General features: G+C 44.9%; 1 protein-coding gene across 17 annotated transcripts in view; it reads right to left on the bottom strand.

The window, feature by feature from the left end:
* The window catches only part of PCDH15 (protocadherin related 15), a 633,986-nt gene that overhangs the window by 18,248 nt on the left and 599,622 nt on the right, over positions 1-16,116 (bottom strand). For 8 of the 17 annotated variants that reach the window (XM_039553538.1, XM_039553537.1, XM_039553545.1 and 5 more), the window contains 5 exons: positions 11,101-11,277; positions 5,542-5,760; positions 3,570-3,578; positions 2,572-2,682; positions 623-628 (listed from right to left, as the gene is read on the bottom strand). In XM_039553538.1, coding sequence (XP_039409472.1) covers positions 623-628; positions 2,572-2,682; positions 3,570-3,578; positions 5,542-5,760; positions 11,101-11,277 — 522 coding nt within the window. The remainder of the gene's footprint in view (positions 1-622; positions 629-2,571; positions 2,683-3,569; positions 3,579-5,541; positions 5,761-11,100; positions 11,278-16,116) is intronic. The other 9 variants (XM_039553554.1, XM_039553546.1, XM_039553550.1 and 6 more) reach the window with 3 other exon arrangements.

Raw genomic sequence — 16,116 nt, 5'->3', positions numbered from 1 at the left:
TGAGGTCAGCCAAGCACTGCACCTACTGAGAGGAGAGAGCAGCAGCGACTCTGAACTTGAAGGAGCCTCTCCAGCAGAAGGCTCATGCAAGGTGCCACCACCTTTCTGCCACTGGAGCAGATTATTTCAAAAGCTCCTCAGCTCCTTCCTCACTCCACATGAGGCCTCCAAGAGCTGAGGTGACCCCACAATGTTTTTCTGTTTGTGTGAAGCTGTTTCAATCACTGAGGAGCAGTGAGTTCTGTTTCTGTGAACTCAAAGACTCTACAGGTCTTGCATGGCACTGGAATTAACAGCCAAGGAAGGTTTAAATTCAGCCATAAATCCATGAACTCCCAGCAAACTTCTGTTCATGCACTCAGTGTTGCTTTGGCTTTTTTTGACCCTTTGGCTTTAGAAATAATGCCCTTCAAGTTCAGCAATCACCCTTCCCCTGTCTACTTCCAAGAAGAGGGATAAAGAAGCACAGAAGTATTTGAACTTCCCAGTAAATGTCTTTCCTGCTCAATGGACAAATAAAACATGAGCTTCACCTTGCAAGGTTGGATGGGAATCGCTGGAAGGAAAATTAACTAATTTCTACCAGCTACAAATATTAAGACGATGAAAGAAGCTTACTTACTGATGCCTATGGATCCAAAGACAGGGAAAAATGAAAATGGTGAGACAAGGCAGATTTAAAACTAAAGAGCTTTGTTCCATTTCATTTGCCATAAACACCAAAGAAAGCAAACAAGACACTGCAAATGAAAGATGGCAGACTTAGGAAAACTAAAACAGGGAATATTGTACTAAAACTCATGAAAAATGGCAATAAAAGATTTTTCCCAAATACGAATTTCCTAAGGTATACCTGTGCCCTGCAGTAAAGTATTTAACGGGCAAGAAAGAAGAGAAAACTTTTAAAGAAAAAGTTAATTTGTAATTATATTTATTGAAGGCTGTTATTTTCTTTAAAATCCTATGGATTTTGATTTATCTTTGAAGGATCTTTGTGTTTAATCAGTTCCTCAGCATGATGAATAAGCCTTGGTTGTACGCAAAGACATCTGAGAGAAAATATTCCAACTACAGCACCTTTTTTGGTGCAACAAAGACTATTTTTTGTCCAAATTTACATAAAGCTAAGCCTCAAAGTCAACATTGCAGATCTGGGAACCGGCACCTCTTTGGGGCAGTACTAAACCCCAAAAAAACCTTTGCAGATAAAGCACAATGAGGCTTTTTCTGGGTTTAGCATCACATCATTAATTTCAGCAGAAATTTGGTTTAGTGTTAAAAAAAAAAAAGTGAATTTTGCCCAGCAGGCACCCCCCTGCATAAGGGTACAGATGTAACTCACAAACAGAAGTGTTCCCACTCCAAAAAACTTTACTCCACACATTTTCCCTCCCTTCTTGCCCAAGCATAACTTGACAAAGGCAAAAGGCAAAAATTCAGCCCTTGGGAGAAGCTATTCCTGCTCCCAGCATTTTTCAGCCCCCTATTTATCCAGAAAAGCTCAAGCCCTGGAATTATTCCACATGCAGAGACTGCACCCAGTTGTCCAAGAGTTAAAGCCTTCTCATGGACCTGTGACATTTTATAAACTCCAGCACAGCAGGTGGAAAATTTCAACTTCTGTGGCAAAACGAATGATGATTGAAAACGGAGCAATCCTCACTTCCACCACCCATTCATTCCCTACCTGCTCCAAGTATTATTAAAGCTGGGCTCGTCAGCATTCCTCAGTTTTCAAGTATAAACAGAGCTGAAGTGTGGCAAAGCCTATCAACATCCCCCCCAGTATCAGACAAATAATAATTGGCTGGAATATTTTCCTACTGCGAGTTAAATTGTTGTTGGAGTCCATCAACTTCAGGTTTACAGAGGCATGAAAAGGGAGCCAGCCTTGCAAGATTATTATTTTATGAGCATGTAAGAGGTAAAAGATGCATTTAGTGAGCTGCCAGGGGCTTCTCTGCCTTGATAGTTCCTTTAATTTCAATATTTGAACAGGTTAAATCTAGAACAAAAAACCCCCCAACAAACCGAACACTTCTTACTACAGGAAATGGGGAATTTGGGGCAGCAGTTTTCAGGGAATTATCATTTTGTATGCGTGCAATGGACAAGAATGAATTTTATTGGATGTGTTTACTCAACAGCTTTGGAAAATATGGAGTGCTGGCCTGGATGTGCCAAGGAATCCAAGCCTGGCAGCAATGACCTGCTGTAGGATCTTGCTCTTAGGAAAACCATCTGGTGAGACCTTTTTGCCCACCTGAAGCCTTTTAAAGGTTCCGCCATGCACTACAAGACGATTAAATTGGGTTTTTCCCTCCATCCAGGGTCAGCCTATTTCTTTTTCTGGATGTTGGAGAAGCCCAAGCAGCTGCGGAATGAAGAAAAGCCTTTTGCACAGAGACTGCATGAAGCGATTTCATAGAATCCCAGAATCCCAGAACAGTTTGGATTGGGAGGGACCTTAAAGCCCATCTCATTCCACCCTCTGCCATGAGCAGGGACACTTCCCACTATGCCAGGTTGCCCTGGCAGTGCTTTTCTGGATGGATCTCAAGGAATACTCACATGGTGCTGTCTCCAAGCTCCTCATAGAGGTTGTTGGCCGCGGCTCCAGCCGGTTTTCCTGCGGGCAGAGCCATCTGGATCCTCGCAGTCTTGGCACACTCAGCCTGGCGCCTTTGGAGAGCCATGGGAGGAAGGAGAAACACCCATCAGAACACCCCAAAACATGCCCCCAGTAAAGCCAAAATGTGAAGTTTTCTACGTTCATGCCCTGCAGTTTATCCCTGGATTTTGTCTTCATTGAAGTAGTAACGTGATCATCTTCTCCTGGATTTTTCAGCTCCCTGTTCTGTTTTGGTGGAATCCCAGAGCTTCCCAGTTCCCAGAATGGTTTGGGTTGGAAAGGACCTCAAAGCCCATCCAGTGCCACCCCTGCCATGGGCAGGGACACCTTCCACTGTCCCAGGCTGCTCCAAGCCCCAATGTCCAGCCTGGCCTTGGGCACTGCCAGGGATCCAGGGGCAGCCCCAGCTGCTCTGGGCACCCTGTGCCAGGGCCTGCCCACCCTGCCAGGGAACAATTCCTTCCCAAGATCCCATCCAAACCTACTCTCTTTCAGTTTGATGCCACTCCCCCTTGCCCACTCACAACTCCTTTTTCTTAATGGAGTTGGCTGGGAAATTTCTGTTCAATGAACAGTTTTTCCTGAAAAAAAAGTCCTTTTTTTTGTTTGTTTGTTTGGGGGTTTTTTTGGTTTTTTTTTTGTTTGTTTGTCTGGGTGTTTTTTTTTTTTTTAATAAATTTCTGTTCTCTGTCCAGAAAACAAAGCTCCTCGTGTGGGGAGCACCACCAGGGTGATGTGACTGATCTACCCCAATGATACTGAGTAGCCACAGAAATAAATCACTTCTAAACTCATCACACCAAGAGTTCAGGAGCAAATTGGAGTATAGAAATTTAGAAATTAAAAAAAACCCCCTATATTTAATATATTTTGAGAATAAAATTTGTCAGTACTCCTATGGAAGCTGGAAGAAACAAAGCTGGAAATGAATACTTACTCTTTGAATCTGTTTGGTTGCAAAAAAGGAGATAAAAAGGAAGGTTAAATAAATTCTGCTGCCAACAACTGCCCATAACAGTGACTCTAACAGGAGTAATAAACTACAGGCTACTTAATTATTCCACACATCAAATTCCAGAATTAATGACTTGTTTAAAGAATCAGAACTTCCAGAGCTGAACAGCGTTTGGCTGCTACTTTTGATCCCCTGGAAACAATTCTGTAGTCAGCAGAAATATGAATTACAGCAGGGAAAGAAAACAAGTCATGAAAACATGAATATTCTCCTGTTCTTTCTTAAGCAGGTACATTTTTATACTTGTTTCTTGGTATTTCATTATTTTATATATAACGATATAAATACTACAATTGCTATTTGCTTTATATTTTCCCATTTTAGCACCTTTCAAAAATGTATAGAAAATAATGGAGGAGTATTATTTTTGGTTCTTATTTAGAAGATGCCATTCTTTTGTGACTAGTAAATAATAAATAATTTATAAGTACCTTGCAGGGTTGTGCTGGATACTGGATTTCAAAGGAATTATTTTTAGATTTTTTTACTAAAAAATATTTTAGGAAAAACACTGAGATTCCTTTGGAAAAGGAGTGAAAAAGGCTGCAATGCAAAAACAAACCATAAGGCTCAGGATTTTAATTTAACTCCAAAATTCCTTTCATTTTCTCTGGCACTCTCCAAATACAATTTATTCACAATGGGCTGCCATAAATCCCACTCCAAGTCAGATTTCTAGGTGGGAAAAATGGGATTTTTGGATGAAATGAATTTAGGCAGATTCCTGAGAGCTCCTAAAAGGGATTGATGATGTTTGGATGCCAAGGAAAAATGGGGCTGTTCATTTCTGTAAGGAATCTGCAATTTGGATAACAGCCACCAAGGAATTGCAGGATGAACAGGCTGATGGAAGCAAATTTTCCATAGAATTCTGGGAGAGGAAGAGCAGTTTGGGAATGATCTGGCTTTCCAATGGTGCAAAGGTTGGTCAAGCTCTGCCAAGCTTCTTTAAATGGCATTTTCCCCTTGACCCAAACTGGGGAAATGGGGATATGAATATAATAATGAATTAAAGAAGAAATCCGCGAAGAAATGGATTCTAATAAATAATAAATCTATGAATAAATAATAAATCTAATGAATAATAAATCTATGAATATGAATATAATGTATATGGAAATTTATGAATATAATCTTTAATTAGAGAAAAAATTACGAATATATTCTAAAATAAATACATAAATAAATAAATAAACATGGAGCTTTTAAGTCCAAATGCACTGATTTTAAATATGAGTGGACCTGAAAATTTTAGTGGAGAGAAGCTTGTTGGAGACGTTGATTTGAATTAATTTATCAGCCAATTACTTGACCCTCTTCAGTGTGTAAGAGGCAAGAGGAAATATCAAGAAAGATCTCTGATGTTGCCCTAAAATGGCAGAAAACCAACTCTCCAGGAAACATTTGCAATTAAGAAGCTCAGGAAAAAATATTTTAGGATTTAAGCAAAAACATTGGGATGCTCTAATTTGATTTTTGATTCATTTCTTGAAACAGCACCTTTTTCCCCTGTATTTTTTTTCTTTTTGGCATGGAATTCGGCTCTGAATCCTCACTTTTGTGTCAAACACCTGGGTTCTGAGCTGGTGTTTTGGCACAAAAATCCTGTGCCTGGTTGGGAAGTCCAGGAGGCACTTCCCGTGGATTTTCTGTGTTCATGTTCATCACGCCAAGCATTGAGCAACCCTTGTGGTGAGAAGGGGATTAAACCCAGAAACTGATTTATGTAATAGAAATATAGATAATACATACAAAATACTACAGAAATAGGCAATAATAAATAGAAATTAACCTCGCGATGAAGGATAATCGTTGAAGCGGCTCTGCTACGAAACGCAGCATCTCTCCTCCAAGGTTACAACCCCTGGGAGAGGAGAAAGAGGAGGGTACTCACTGCTTGTAGCTGACCATGACGATGAGGATGGCTGGCATGCAGCACAGGATGATGATGACAGCCAGGGCCAGCAGTGCCCCCTCTGTGTAGCCCACGGCCTGCGCCTGCTTCTTCACGTTGGCCACCACGTCCGGCGTGCGGATCTCCAGGATTCGCCCGCCCTGGCCCAGGTAGGGCTGGAACTCCTTGTTGATATCCAGCAGTTTGCCATCCAGGAACCTTCAATGGCACAAAACCACCCCACTATTAGGGCCAAGTTCATGAAGAGAGTTTTAATTACGGTGGGTTAACAGCCCAATAAAGCACACACATCGTCTTTGTGGGCTTTGGAATAGTGGCAATTCCCTGTAACCCGGTGCCAGGGACAATTCCCATGTACTTAACACCAGGACGCAGTTTTAACCCTGAAAAGGAGCTCTCAGCTGAGCTTATCCTGATTTCCAGTGGCAGAAACTCCTTGGTGACATCACTTTGTGCTCTTTGTGCCTTTCCTTCTCTGCTCTGATCCCGAGGATCAACCAACCCTTCCTGGACACATGCCTAAGGACCACTCTGCCCTCAAGATCACCTTGGTCTTGCCCAGGGCAGTGGTGGAGTCACCATCCCTGGAAGAGTTCAAAACACCTGTGGTTGGGGCACTTGGGGACATGGGTCAGTGGTGGCCCTGATGGTGCTGGGGGAATGTTAGATTCGATGACCTCGGATGTCTTTTCCACCCTTAATGACTCTATGATTGCTGTTACCCTAAAATCAGGCAATTTGTAGAGGATTTGCTCAGCTCCTTAGGGAAATTCTTTGGCTGGCTGGAGAAAAAATACATTGGCCAAGGCTTTAACTTCCGAAGGAAAATAAAATCCTTGGATGACTCCAGAAGTGAGGATTGAGTGTCTCACAAGCTGCCCACCTCTAAAGACCAACGCAGGAGATGTGTTAGGATGGAGGATCCTAAAAGCTGGGAGCTATAGCAAAATTCCAGATCCTTGCTTATACAGGGGTTCTCCTGGAGAAAGATGAGGGGGAAAAAACTCCAGAAAACTTCAAATAAAAAACAGCAAGAAAAAAATTCCGTATTTTTGTGTATAAACTCTGAATGTCTAAAGAGAGCCTGAGATAGATTTGATTTCCTTACTCTGATCATGAGACAGAAATTCCACTCCTCAATGATCCTTTCTTCAAGGGTGCTAATTTCTTATAATTGACTTCCCCTCAGATTGATTTCCTGATAAATTCTCGTAGCATTTCTTGTCCCTATTTTTTTTTGGAATTCTGGGGAGAATCCACTCTGCTCTGGGTGTGCAGTGGATGAACTGGATCTCATCACAAGCAGAAGAGCTCGTCCTGAATGATGAATTTGGGCTGGTTCCATGATACTGAGGGCAAAGAGGCTGCTCACCCCCACCCTCACAAAGGTGTCTGGAACAATAATTCCCATTCCTGATGTCTTCCACAAACCTTTTCCTTGGTACGTGAGAAAAAATCCCTTTTCCAACCTAACTGATGGCATAAAGTGAATACAAACATTCTTTTGCTGCTCACTAGATGTCACTGGTGCATGTCCCATGTCCTTTGAGCTGGCAGAAGCCTTCCCAGCAGGACAGCATAAAATCCCTGGGTGATTTTAACCATCTCTCCGTTGAAATTCTGCTGGCATTTTCCCGACAAACCCTTTTTTTACAGGTTCGTAACTCAGCCGTGAGCATTTACTCCGTGATGGAACCTGACACGTTGTGCAGGAGCTTCACACAGTTTCTTTTTAACAGGGGACATTTTCCATGTAATTTATGCAGGAGGAATTTCCTGGATTCAACTGGTTTTTATGCTCCAATAAATCAAAGCCTCTTCCCTAGAAAAGATAGGAAAGGAGTCTGAACGTTCCAGTCTGGGAAATTATCTGAGTGGCCTCCATGTCTTTTAGGGGTTTGTGGGAGAGGGAGGAAATAGTGAAGTAGAGGTACTATTCAGATCCATTTTTGGGGTGTAACCAAACAGATTTGGAGGAAAAATCAGATGAGGAGCAGCTGAGGGAGCTGGGAAAGGGGCTGAGCCTGGAGCAAAGGAGGCTCAGGGGGGACCTTGTGGCTCTGCACAAGTCCCTGACAGGAGGGGGCAGCCGGGGGGGTCGGGCTCTGCTGCCAGGGAACAGGGACAGGACAAGGGGAAAGGGCCTCAGGCTGGGCCAGGGGAGGCTCAGCTTGGACAGCAGCAGGAATTTCCCCATGGAAAGGGTGCTCAGGCCTTGGCAGGGGCTGCCCAGGGAGCTTTGGAGTGCCCATGCCTGGAAGTCTTCCATAAATTTGTGGATGTGAGGACATGGTTTAGTGGTGGCCTTGGAAGTGCTGGGTTAAGGGTTGGACCTGAGGAGCTCAGAGGTTCTTTCCAACCTCCATGATTCTGTTCTAGGGGATCCCTGATTAATAAAAACTTCAGGTAATCAATCATAACAGTCTTAAGGAAAAACATGGATCTCTCGTTGTGTGTCAGTCCTACAAAGCAGAGGACAGGGAAATTCTGCATATCTTGAGAGACACATGGCTTTTACCCCCTGGCAGTGGCTGCTACATCCATGACCTCTAAATCATGCCTTTGTTTTCCAGCCAAACATTTTCCTGGAATTATTGTGGGATTAATACTATGGATTACAGGAGCCTCACGCTTTGGTTCAGTGGCGTTTGCTTCTCATGGTGCCAAATGTGACTCTGCTCAGCTGCCGCTGGGATGAGCTGCTGTGTCCACCTTCTTCTCCCAGCTCCAGCTGCTTTGGGTTTGGATCCCTGACTCCTGCCTGTATCCCTGCAGTTCTCCACCTGCTGCTCAACTCCATCCTCAACTTCCCCTGCATTCGACCTTCATAAATAATTGTTTTCAAACAGTGACAGGTTCACCAGAAATTGTGTTAAATCAGAGCCTCCACTCTGTTTCAGAAGCAGGAACACAGCAGGGTGTTCCCAAAAAAGCCCAGTCTGGGAAAGCCTCAGGTATCTTCCAATGTACAATCATCTGGTGAGCTGTGTGAAAATCCCAGCTGGCAGAAGTCACTAACTCTGTGCTGTTGGTCCTGGATAAACATGGAATTGTTGAACACCTGGAAAATCACCTGTGGGAATTTATCTTCCTTATTGGTAATTAAATATTTAAACCAGGAAGTTCTGTTTCTTTCAGACTTATCCACCTTTCTCCCATCACATCCAGTTCATTAAATGATCCTTTCTCCCACTGATCCCTTTTCTGTCAGATCCAGAGCAGATTCCTGGCTAGCAGAAGGGTGGTTGGGGATCATGGCTTCCCAGTGAGGGGACAACCACTTCTGAAGTGGCAGGAAGAACCCTGAGCCATCCCTCTGAAATCAAACTCCCAGGAAGGAGCTTCATCTTTTTAGGAGGTTAAAATCTTTGTAGGTTTGGGTACATCCCTGGCCCAAATCTCCTGGGGTTCTCCCACTTTACAGTGAAAACTTGGGAACTCCAGCTGCAAAACTCTGTCTCCTTACTCCAGTGAGCTGACACCCACTCACCTCCACCCTAAAGCCAGGGAGGCATTCCCTGGGATTTTGCTGATTTAAATATTTAAGAGCTTTTGAAGAGAAGAAAAAAAGCCCCTAAAAAGCTGAGTGTGCAGGCACAGGGAGCATTTTAATGAGGTTGCTTCTCAGATGATTCCCCCTTCCCTTCCTTTTGGAAAATCTGACGTTCAACCCATCTTAACTCTATTCTGCTCTGGGTACTTCATTGGACACCTGAACATCCCTAAAAAGACATTCCAGTATTTTCAAAGGGTGCCTAAATGAAGAGGGACACGTTTTTCTGGCCACGAAGAGAGTCTGCAAAGGGAAAAGTTTATTTTTCCTGGAATTCAAAGAGCCAACTGCCTCCCTGTTCAGGTAACAGCTGATTTTCATATCCCAGTAATAGTGGATTTACTGAGAGCTTTCCAAAGGGAGGAGGAAAAGGGTGTCAGAATCTTGAATAAAACTGGAGAAGGACCACAGTGACTCCATTCTGGGAATGACCAATAGTGGACAAGTGACCAGAAACCCCCAGAGCATCACTGAGACCTGAAAGGACTGAATGACCATGGGGATACCTAAAAACAAACACCAGGAGAAGGAAGGAGGCTCTATTGCCACCCCTCTGAAAGCTGCTATTGCTATTAATTATATTGTATATAACATTTTTATATAAAATACTCTTTTTTTTTTAATATTCCTAGTTCAGAAAAATGATGCTGGAAGACTGGAGAGGGTTCGGAGAAAACTTCAGGTGATGAAAAGAATTAAAACATAGCCCAGAGCAGAACTTCTCAGGAATACAGAGGAAGATGTGATCATGAGCCTAGACCTTGGTGGGACCCAGAAATTAAAAGCACCAATGGACGCTTTAATTTATCACCCAAAGTTATAATAAAACTGATCCTGGACAAATTAAAAATAAGAGACAAAAGGCCTAATTTTTGACCCTACAGTAACAACACCAGGCTGTAGCTGATTGGATTTTCTGGTGCAGTTGCTTTGCTGACAGGTATGTTATAAGCAGAATTACTTTGGGGAGCTCCCAAACTTGCTCAGACTGACCCCAGTGACCTTTCCCAGCCTCTAAACTCTGAATATCTGCATAGCTTTCCTACACTGTGGTTCATCTGCACTCCACCAGGAGCTCAGGAGAAGAAGCCCTTTTCCCCCTTTTCCAACCCCATTTCCCCGCAGTGGTTCACAGCCTTTTCCTGCCAGGCTGCTGAGGATGTGCTCAGCACAGAAGAGCCTGGTGGGGTTCTCACCCAGATAAAAACCAACACCAAGGTGAAACATGCAAAAAAAAAACCTCAAAAAAGGGTTTTTGTCTTTAGAAGTAGAGCCTGATTTGCATTTTGAAGAGCCTGATCTCCTATGTGGAGGTGTACACTGGAACATGCCCCGTTGTCTGTGTTTTACACAAGGCGCAAAACATCCCTTCCCTTCCCTTCCCTTCCCTTCCCTTCCCTTCCCTTCCTTCCCTTCCCTTCCCTTCCCTCCCTTCCCTTCCCTTCCCTTCCCTTCCCTTCCCTTCCCTTCCCTTCCCTTCCCTTCCCTTCCCTTCCCTTCCTTCCCTTCCTTCCCTTCCCTTCCCTTCCCTTCCCTTCCTTCCTCCCTTCCCTTCCCTTCCCTTCCCTTCCCTTCCCTTCCCTTCCCTTCCCTTCCCTCTCTCCCTCAGTTCCCAAAGAAAAGAAGAAAGGACTCATGCTCCAAACAGAAACTGTGGGAAGCCTGAAGGTCAACACTGCAGCACCAAAGCCTGGAGATCACACAGGACTTTTGGTACACAGGAAGGAAATTCCTTGGAGGAATTCCAGCAGGAAGCTCCTCCACAGGGTGGACAAAACCTGAATCATGTGCATTGGGACAATTTATCCCGAGGCACCAGACTGAACTAGGACATGGCCAATTCCCAAGCCATCCATAAGGGATATCCATGCAGCAGCTGCTTCTATGGATTTTCCCATTCCCATTGCGCTGAACCAGTTTCTAAGAGCAACAGATTCCCAAACAATCCATGGAAATAGAGGGGGAGTAATAAATGAAATACTCACTTAAAAAGTTCATTCCTCATGATGGCTCTGTTGGTTTGCGGGTCGATGGCGTAGACCATGAGGTCGGACTTGGTGTAATCCTCCTCGGAATATCCATCCCCAAACCTCCGTGCTCCGATGGATTCCACCACGACCGTCGCCCCCGGAATCTGGTCTTGGACGTAGCGTTCCAAAATCCTAAAGGGAAGACGGAGCCGGAAAGCTGCAGTGATTGATTCGTGGCACTGCCCACAGCCCAAATGAGGTACTGATAGGCAAAACCCCCAGGATGAGAAGGATTTTGACCTTCAGAGCACTTTTAAAAAGGAATCCCTGCTCCATAGAACCTCTGAAATGCTGAACTCCTGGGAAAAGCTCAGCAGTGCTCGGAGAGGTCTTCAGAAAATGTGTCCTTAAGTCGAGCTCTTTGTATTTATGACCCCAGTTGAGTTTTAAATGGCTCACGGGAAACACCACCTGTATTTCACACAACCCCCCCCGACATCCTTTTATTAAGTTATATGATTCCAGCACTTCCATTCCAGCCTTCCACGGGGTGCATTCCATAAATTCTCACCCAGAGAAACAACCACTTGACCGATTTTTGGTGGGATATTTCATCCGGCCCTCCGATTTCACACATTTCAGGGGCTGCGATACCTGCTGCTCCAAAAGGCACCAGGTTTTACAGGCAGGAGGAAATTGGAATATTGGGCTGACAGGTTTACCACAGGAAATAAAATCAAATAAAAGCAGCAGGATTCCACAAGCTGGGGAAAGAAAGGCTGATAGAATTCAGAGATAACAACAATAACAACAAAAACAACACCGCCATCCAGACTTGCTAGAGGTTGATGAGGTTTCCAACGTGGGACCAAACCAAGAAAGGTTCACTCAAAGCCCACAGAAAGTTTGATAAACAAAGGCATAAAAGCAAATATCATCAACTCTGGGCAAAAAAAGGAGGGAGAAATAAACCAGAGCATTTGGAAGTCTGAAGACTCCATCTAAACTTAGAAGAAAATATAGAATATCGTCAGAAAATCAAAAAGCAGTAGCTGAGCTGGGAGGCAAAAGCAAGGGAATAAGAGGGAATGTGCTGCCTGATCCATCCAGGATGCACAAGGGTGTGGAGGAAGACACATCTCTCACAAAAAAAGGACATCAGTGACTTTAAGAAGTTGCTTGTTTAACACAAAACATTCTGCGGTTGCTGAGGTGACATTTTTGCTGTTGTGGTTTTTTCCTGACACAAGATTTCCACCAGCTCCTGATTTTTCCAAGACTCCTGATTCACATTTGTCCAAGGAACACCTCTTCGTGTGGAAGTTTAGTGTGCCCTTAAAACTCGTTGTAAGGTTTAAAGCTTTTCTATAAGATCTTGAAAAATCCAGGTGTGTCAGAGGCAGGCCATACCCGAGGAGTGAATATATGGAATTACTGCAGAGAAAATAGGGATACAGATTGGCTGGCACAGTGCTCGTGGAGCAGTGTCCTCTGAACAAGCTCTCCTGTTGTTTGCAGATACTGAAAACTCTGCTTGTCTCTGCTCGTGGCACACTCTGCACCAGCAGCCAAGGTGAGGACCTGTCACAAACACTTCAGCAACAATAATTCCCCCAGGGAAAACCAGACAGGACCAATCTGGGATATGGAGATTATTATAAAACCCCACCAAACACGAAGGGAGTGTAAATGGTGAAGAAGAAACCACGACCATTCTTAGGAGGGCGTTTGGCACAAGGTCTCAGGCAGAACAAATATGGGAAGGATTTGCCTCCATAATTAGCCTTTAATCATCTTCTCTTGCTGCAGGAGGAGATGCTTTTCATGGAATCACAGAATCCCAGAATCCACCCAGTGTCCAATGCCCACCTTGTCCCCAGCCCAGAGCACTGAGTGCCACCTCCAGCCCTTCCTTGGACACCTCCAGGCATGGGCACTCCAAAGCTCCCTGGGCAGCCCCTGCCAAGGCCTGAGCACCCTTTCCATGCAGAAATTCCTGCTGCTGTCCAAGCTGAGCCTCCCCTGGCCCAGCCTGAGGCCCTTTCCCCTTGTCCTTTTCTGTTTCCTTGTACAGAACTCTTATTACACCCATGACAGAAATGCTCCATAAGGTTGGAAGGTGATAATGCAGGGTCACTTCTGGCAGAATAGGTAACAATACTGCCTTTCCTCAGAAATTCCTGGAATCCTGCGGGAATTCATTGCCTTTGAGAATATCTTTGTCTAAAATATTATTAAAACTGAAGAACAAACAGAATAGTCTGGACAAGGGCCTGGAGTGCCCAGACACAGGGAATGGCTTCCCAGTGCCAGAGGGCAGGGCTGGATGGGATATTGGGAAGGAATTGTTCCCTGGGAGGGTGGGCAGGCCCTGGCACAGGGTGCCCAGAGCAGCTGGGGCTGCCCCTGGATCCCTGGCAGTGCCCAAGGCCAGGCTGGACATTGGGGCTGGGAGCAGCCTGGGACAGTGGGAGGTGTCCCTGCCCATGGCAGGGGTGGCATTGGGTGGGCTTTGAGGTCCCTTCCAACCCAAACCTTTCAGGAATTCTGTAACAGGACTTGCTGAGAAATGGGTACATTGCAGCCATTTTTGCAGGAAACCCCACAAAGCCCAGCAGAATGGCAGCAGTGTTCAATTTGAAATACACAAATTGCATGTTTAGGTTAAAACAGAGAATAAAATCCCACTGGAGACTGAAAAGCAGCAATTAAAGAATTCACTTAAAAATAGGGCAGTTCCCTGTAGAGTTGTTTGAAAAATCCTTCAGCTGAACTTGCGATGCTGAAAACACTGTAGTGTTTTAGAATTCCACTGGAAGTGGCCACTTGTTTGTAGTTGTACTCACAAGAACCAACTTTTTTTAGATTCCTCCTTATAAGTAACAACAGTGTCAGCAGCGCTGCTGTCCTGATCAGCAGAATTCAAATGAAAATGAGCCTGTCACTTGTTAATGCCACGAGGGTCATTTCCATCCTCCCACCAGTGAGAAGTGGAAGCAGGAGCAGAACAGGTGATGAGCCTTCCCAACCGCTCCAGCTCCACTGGAGCAGCTCAGCAGTGAGGAAAATGCCTCCCAGTGCATCCCCATGAGCACAGCTCTCCCAGTTCCCAGCAGTGACACTGGACAAGAGGATTTGCTCTGTCATTGAGGGATCCTGCAGCCCAAATTTCCCTGAAAATCCTCAGGTGACTTTTTTCATCTTTAGGTGTGAAAGAAATGGAAAGGCAAAATAATCCAGGGGTGTTGGCCTGCTGAGCTGGTCCTTGGCTGCGGAATTCTGCTCCAGGGAGTCCCAGAATGGTTTGGGTTGGAAGGGACCTCAAAGCCCATCCAGTGCCACCCCTGCCATGGGCAGGGACACCTCCCACTGTCCCAGGCTGCTCCAAGCCCCAATGTCCAGCCTGGCCTTGGGCACTGCCAGGGATCCAGGGGCAGCCCCAGCTGCTCTGGGCACCCTGTGCCAGGGCCTGCCCACCCTCCCAGGGAACAATTCCTTCCCAATATCCCATCTATCCCTGCCCTCTGGCACTGGGAAGCCATTCCCTGTGTCCTGATGCTACCCACTCTTGTGAAAATGCCATCCCCAGCCTTCTTGCATGTCCCCTTTAGCTACTGGAAAGGGGCTTTCAGAACATTCCTGAACTGGGACTTTCCAGAATATCCCTGAAAGGAGCAGACAAAAGCCCAAAATCTGGGATAAGGAACCACATTCCTGGCCTGCTCTCAGTGCCATGTCCATGTGTTTATATCCACACCTGAGGTTGCTGTACCCCCTTCAAGGCTACAAAACCCTGCAGAGCACCGGATTAAATTTAGGGGTTCACCCTGGCATCACAGCAGAAAGCTCTTTAGTAATTTAACAGGCTGTTAATGTTTTTGGAGCACACAAAATACTTCAAGAAATGGAAAACAAAAAAAATCCCCCAAACATTCTTTCCTTCAGGACTCAAATCACCAAAGACTTGGAGTGAGCAGTGTTGAAGACTCGATATCCTGCATAATTTTTGGCCAAAATTCTAGTTTCCAAAAATAACCTGGGACAATAATCATGACAAATTTGTATTCTAGGTATTTAAAAATACAGATTTGGCAACTGTGCAGAGCTGAGAGCATCCAGGTCCCCCCATCAGCATCAATACCAACTTGTCAAGTGCTTTAATGAACTCCTCGGTTCTGCTCTACTTCAGCCAATTTCTGGCTGTGTGGAGTCTTTGTGAGATTCATAATTGACCATGAAACTGCTGGATTTTCAACTGACTTTCCCAAAGAGACGAGGACCAATTCCAGCCCCTCTGGTGTAGTCAGTGAGAGATTTGGGGAGATACACCAGAGCTCCAGATTCCTTCCTACAACATAAATTGCATGTGCTATAAATTGTATAAATTATAAATTGCATTCCCTGAGAGAGCTCAGGGAAGGGTCTGCTCTTCCTGTGGTGCCTGAGGTTTATTCCAAGCCTAAAACCATCACTTTTTTATAAAACAGCCTTTCGCAAAGGTTATTTTTTTATCACACGTGTCCAGCAGGAAGGAGCAGCACTGAGCCAATTCCCTCGGCATAAAATAACATCCCCAATATTCAGAAAACAATGCAGAGCCAATGCCTTTATGCCTACTTCCCCTAATCCTGTAAAAGCAGAGAATCAGGAACCATTAAGGCTGGAAAAGGCCTTTAAGATTCAAGTCCCACTGTCACCCTAGCACCACCACAAGCAGATTGGATTGCACACCAGAGAGGAAATTTGCTTTCTTGCACACTGCTGAAGTTGCTTTCCTTCTCTTTGTGCTCATCCTGTAAAATCCTGCCCTCCAAAACCCCTACACACACTCCAACTTTTTATTTCAGCCTCATTTGTCCCAGTCACAGGAGGAACACTGCGCTCATCCAAAGAATAATACCCAGAGATATCTCCCCTCCGACCCCGAGGACAATCTCCAGATCTCAGCACAAAAGGGCTTTTCCTGCAATAGTCAGCAATTCCCAGGGAAAGTGGGAGTTTACAGCTTCATTCCAGAAGCCATGCACTGCA

Source organism: Corvus cornix, chromosome 6 (assembly GCF_000738735.6).
Source record: "Corvus cornix cornix isolate S_Up_H32 chromosome 6, ASM73873v5, whole genome shotgun sequence".
Classification (NCBI taxonomy): domain Eukaryota; kingdom Metazoa; phylum Chordata; class Aves; order Passeriformes; family Corvidae; genus Corvus; species Corvus cornix.
Note: the sequence above shows the minus strand (reverse complement) of the source record. Positions and strands in the feature narration are given on the sequence as shown.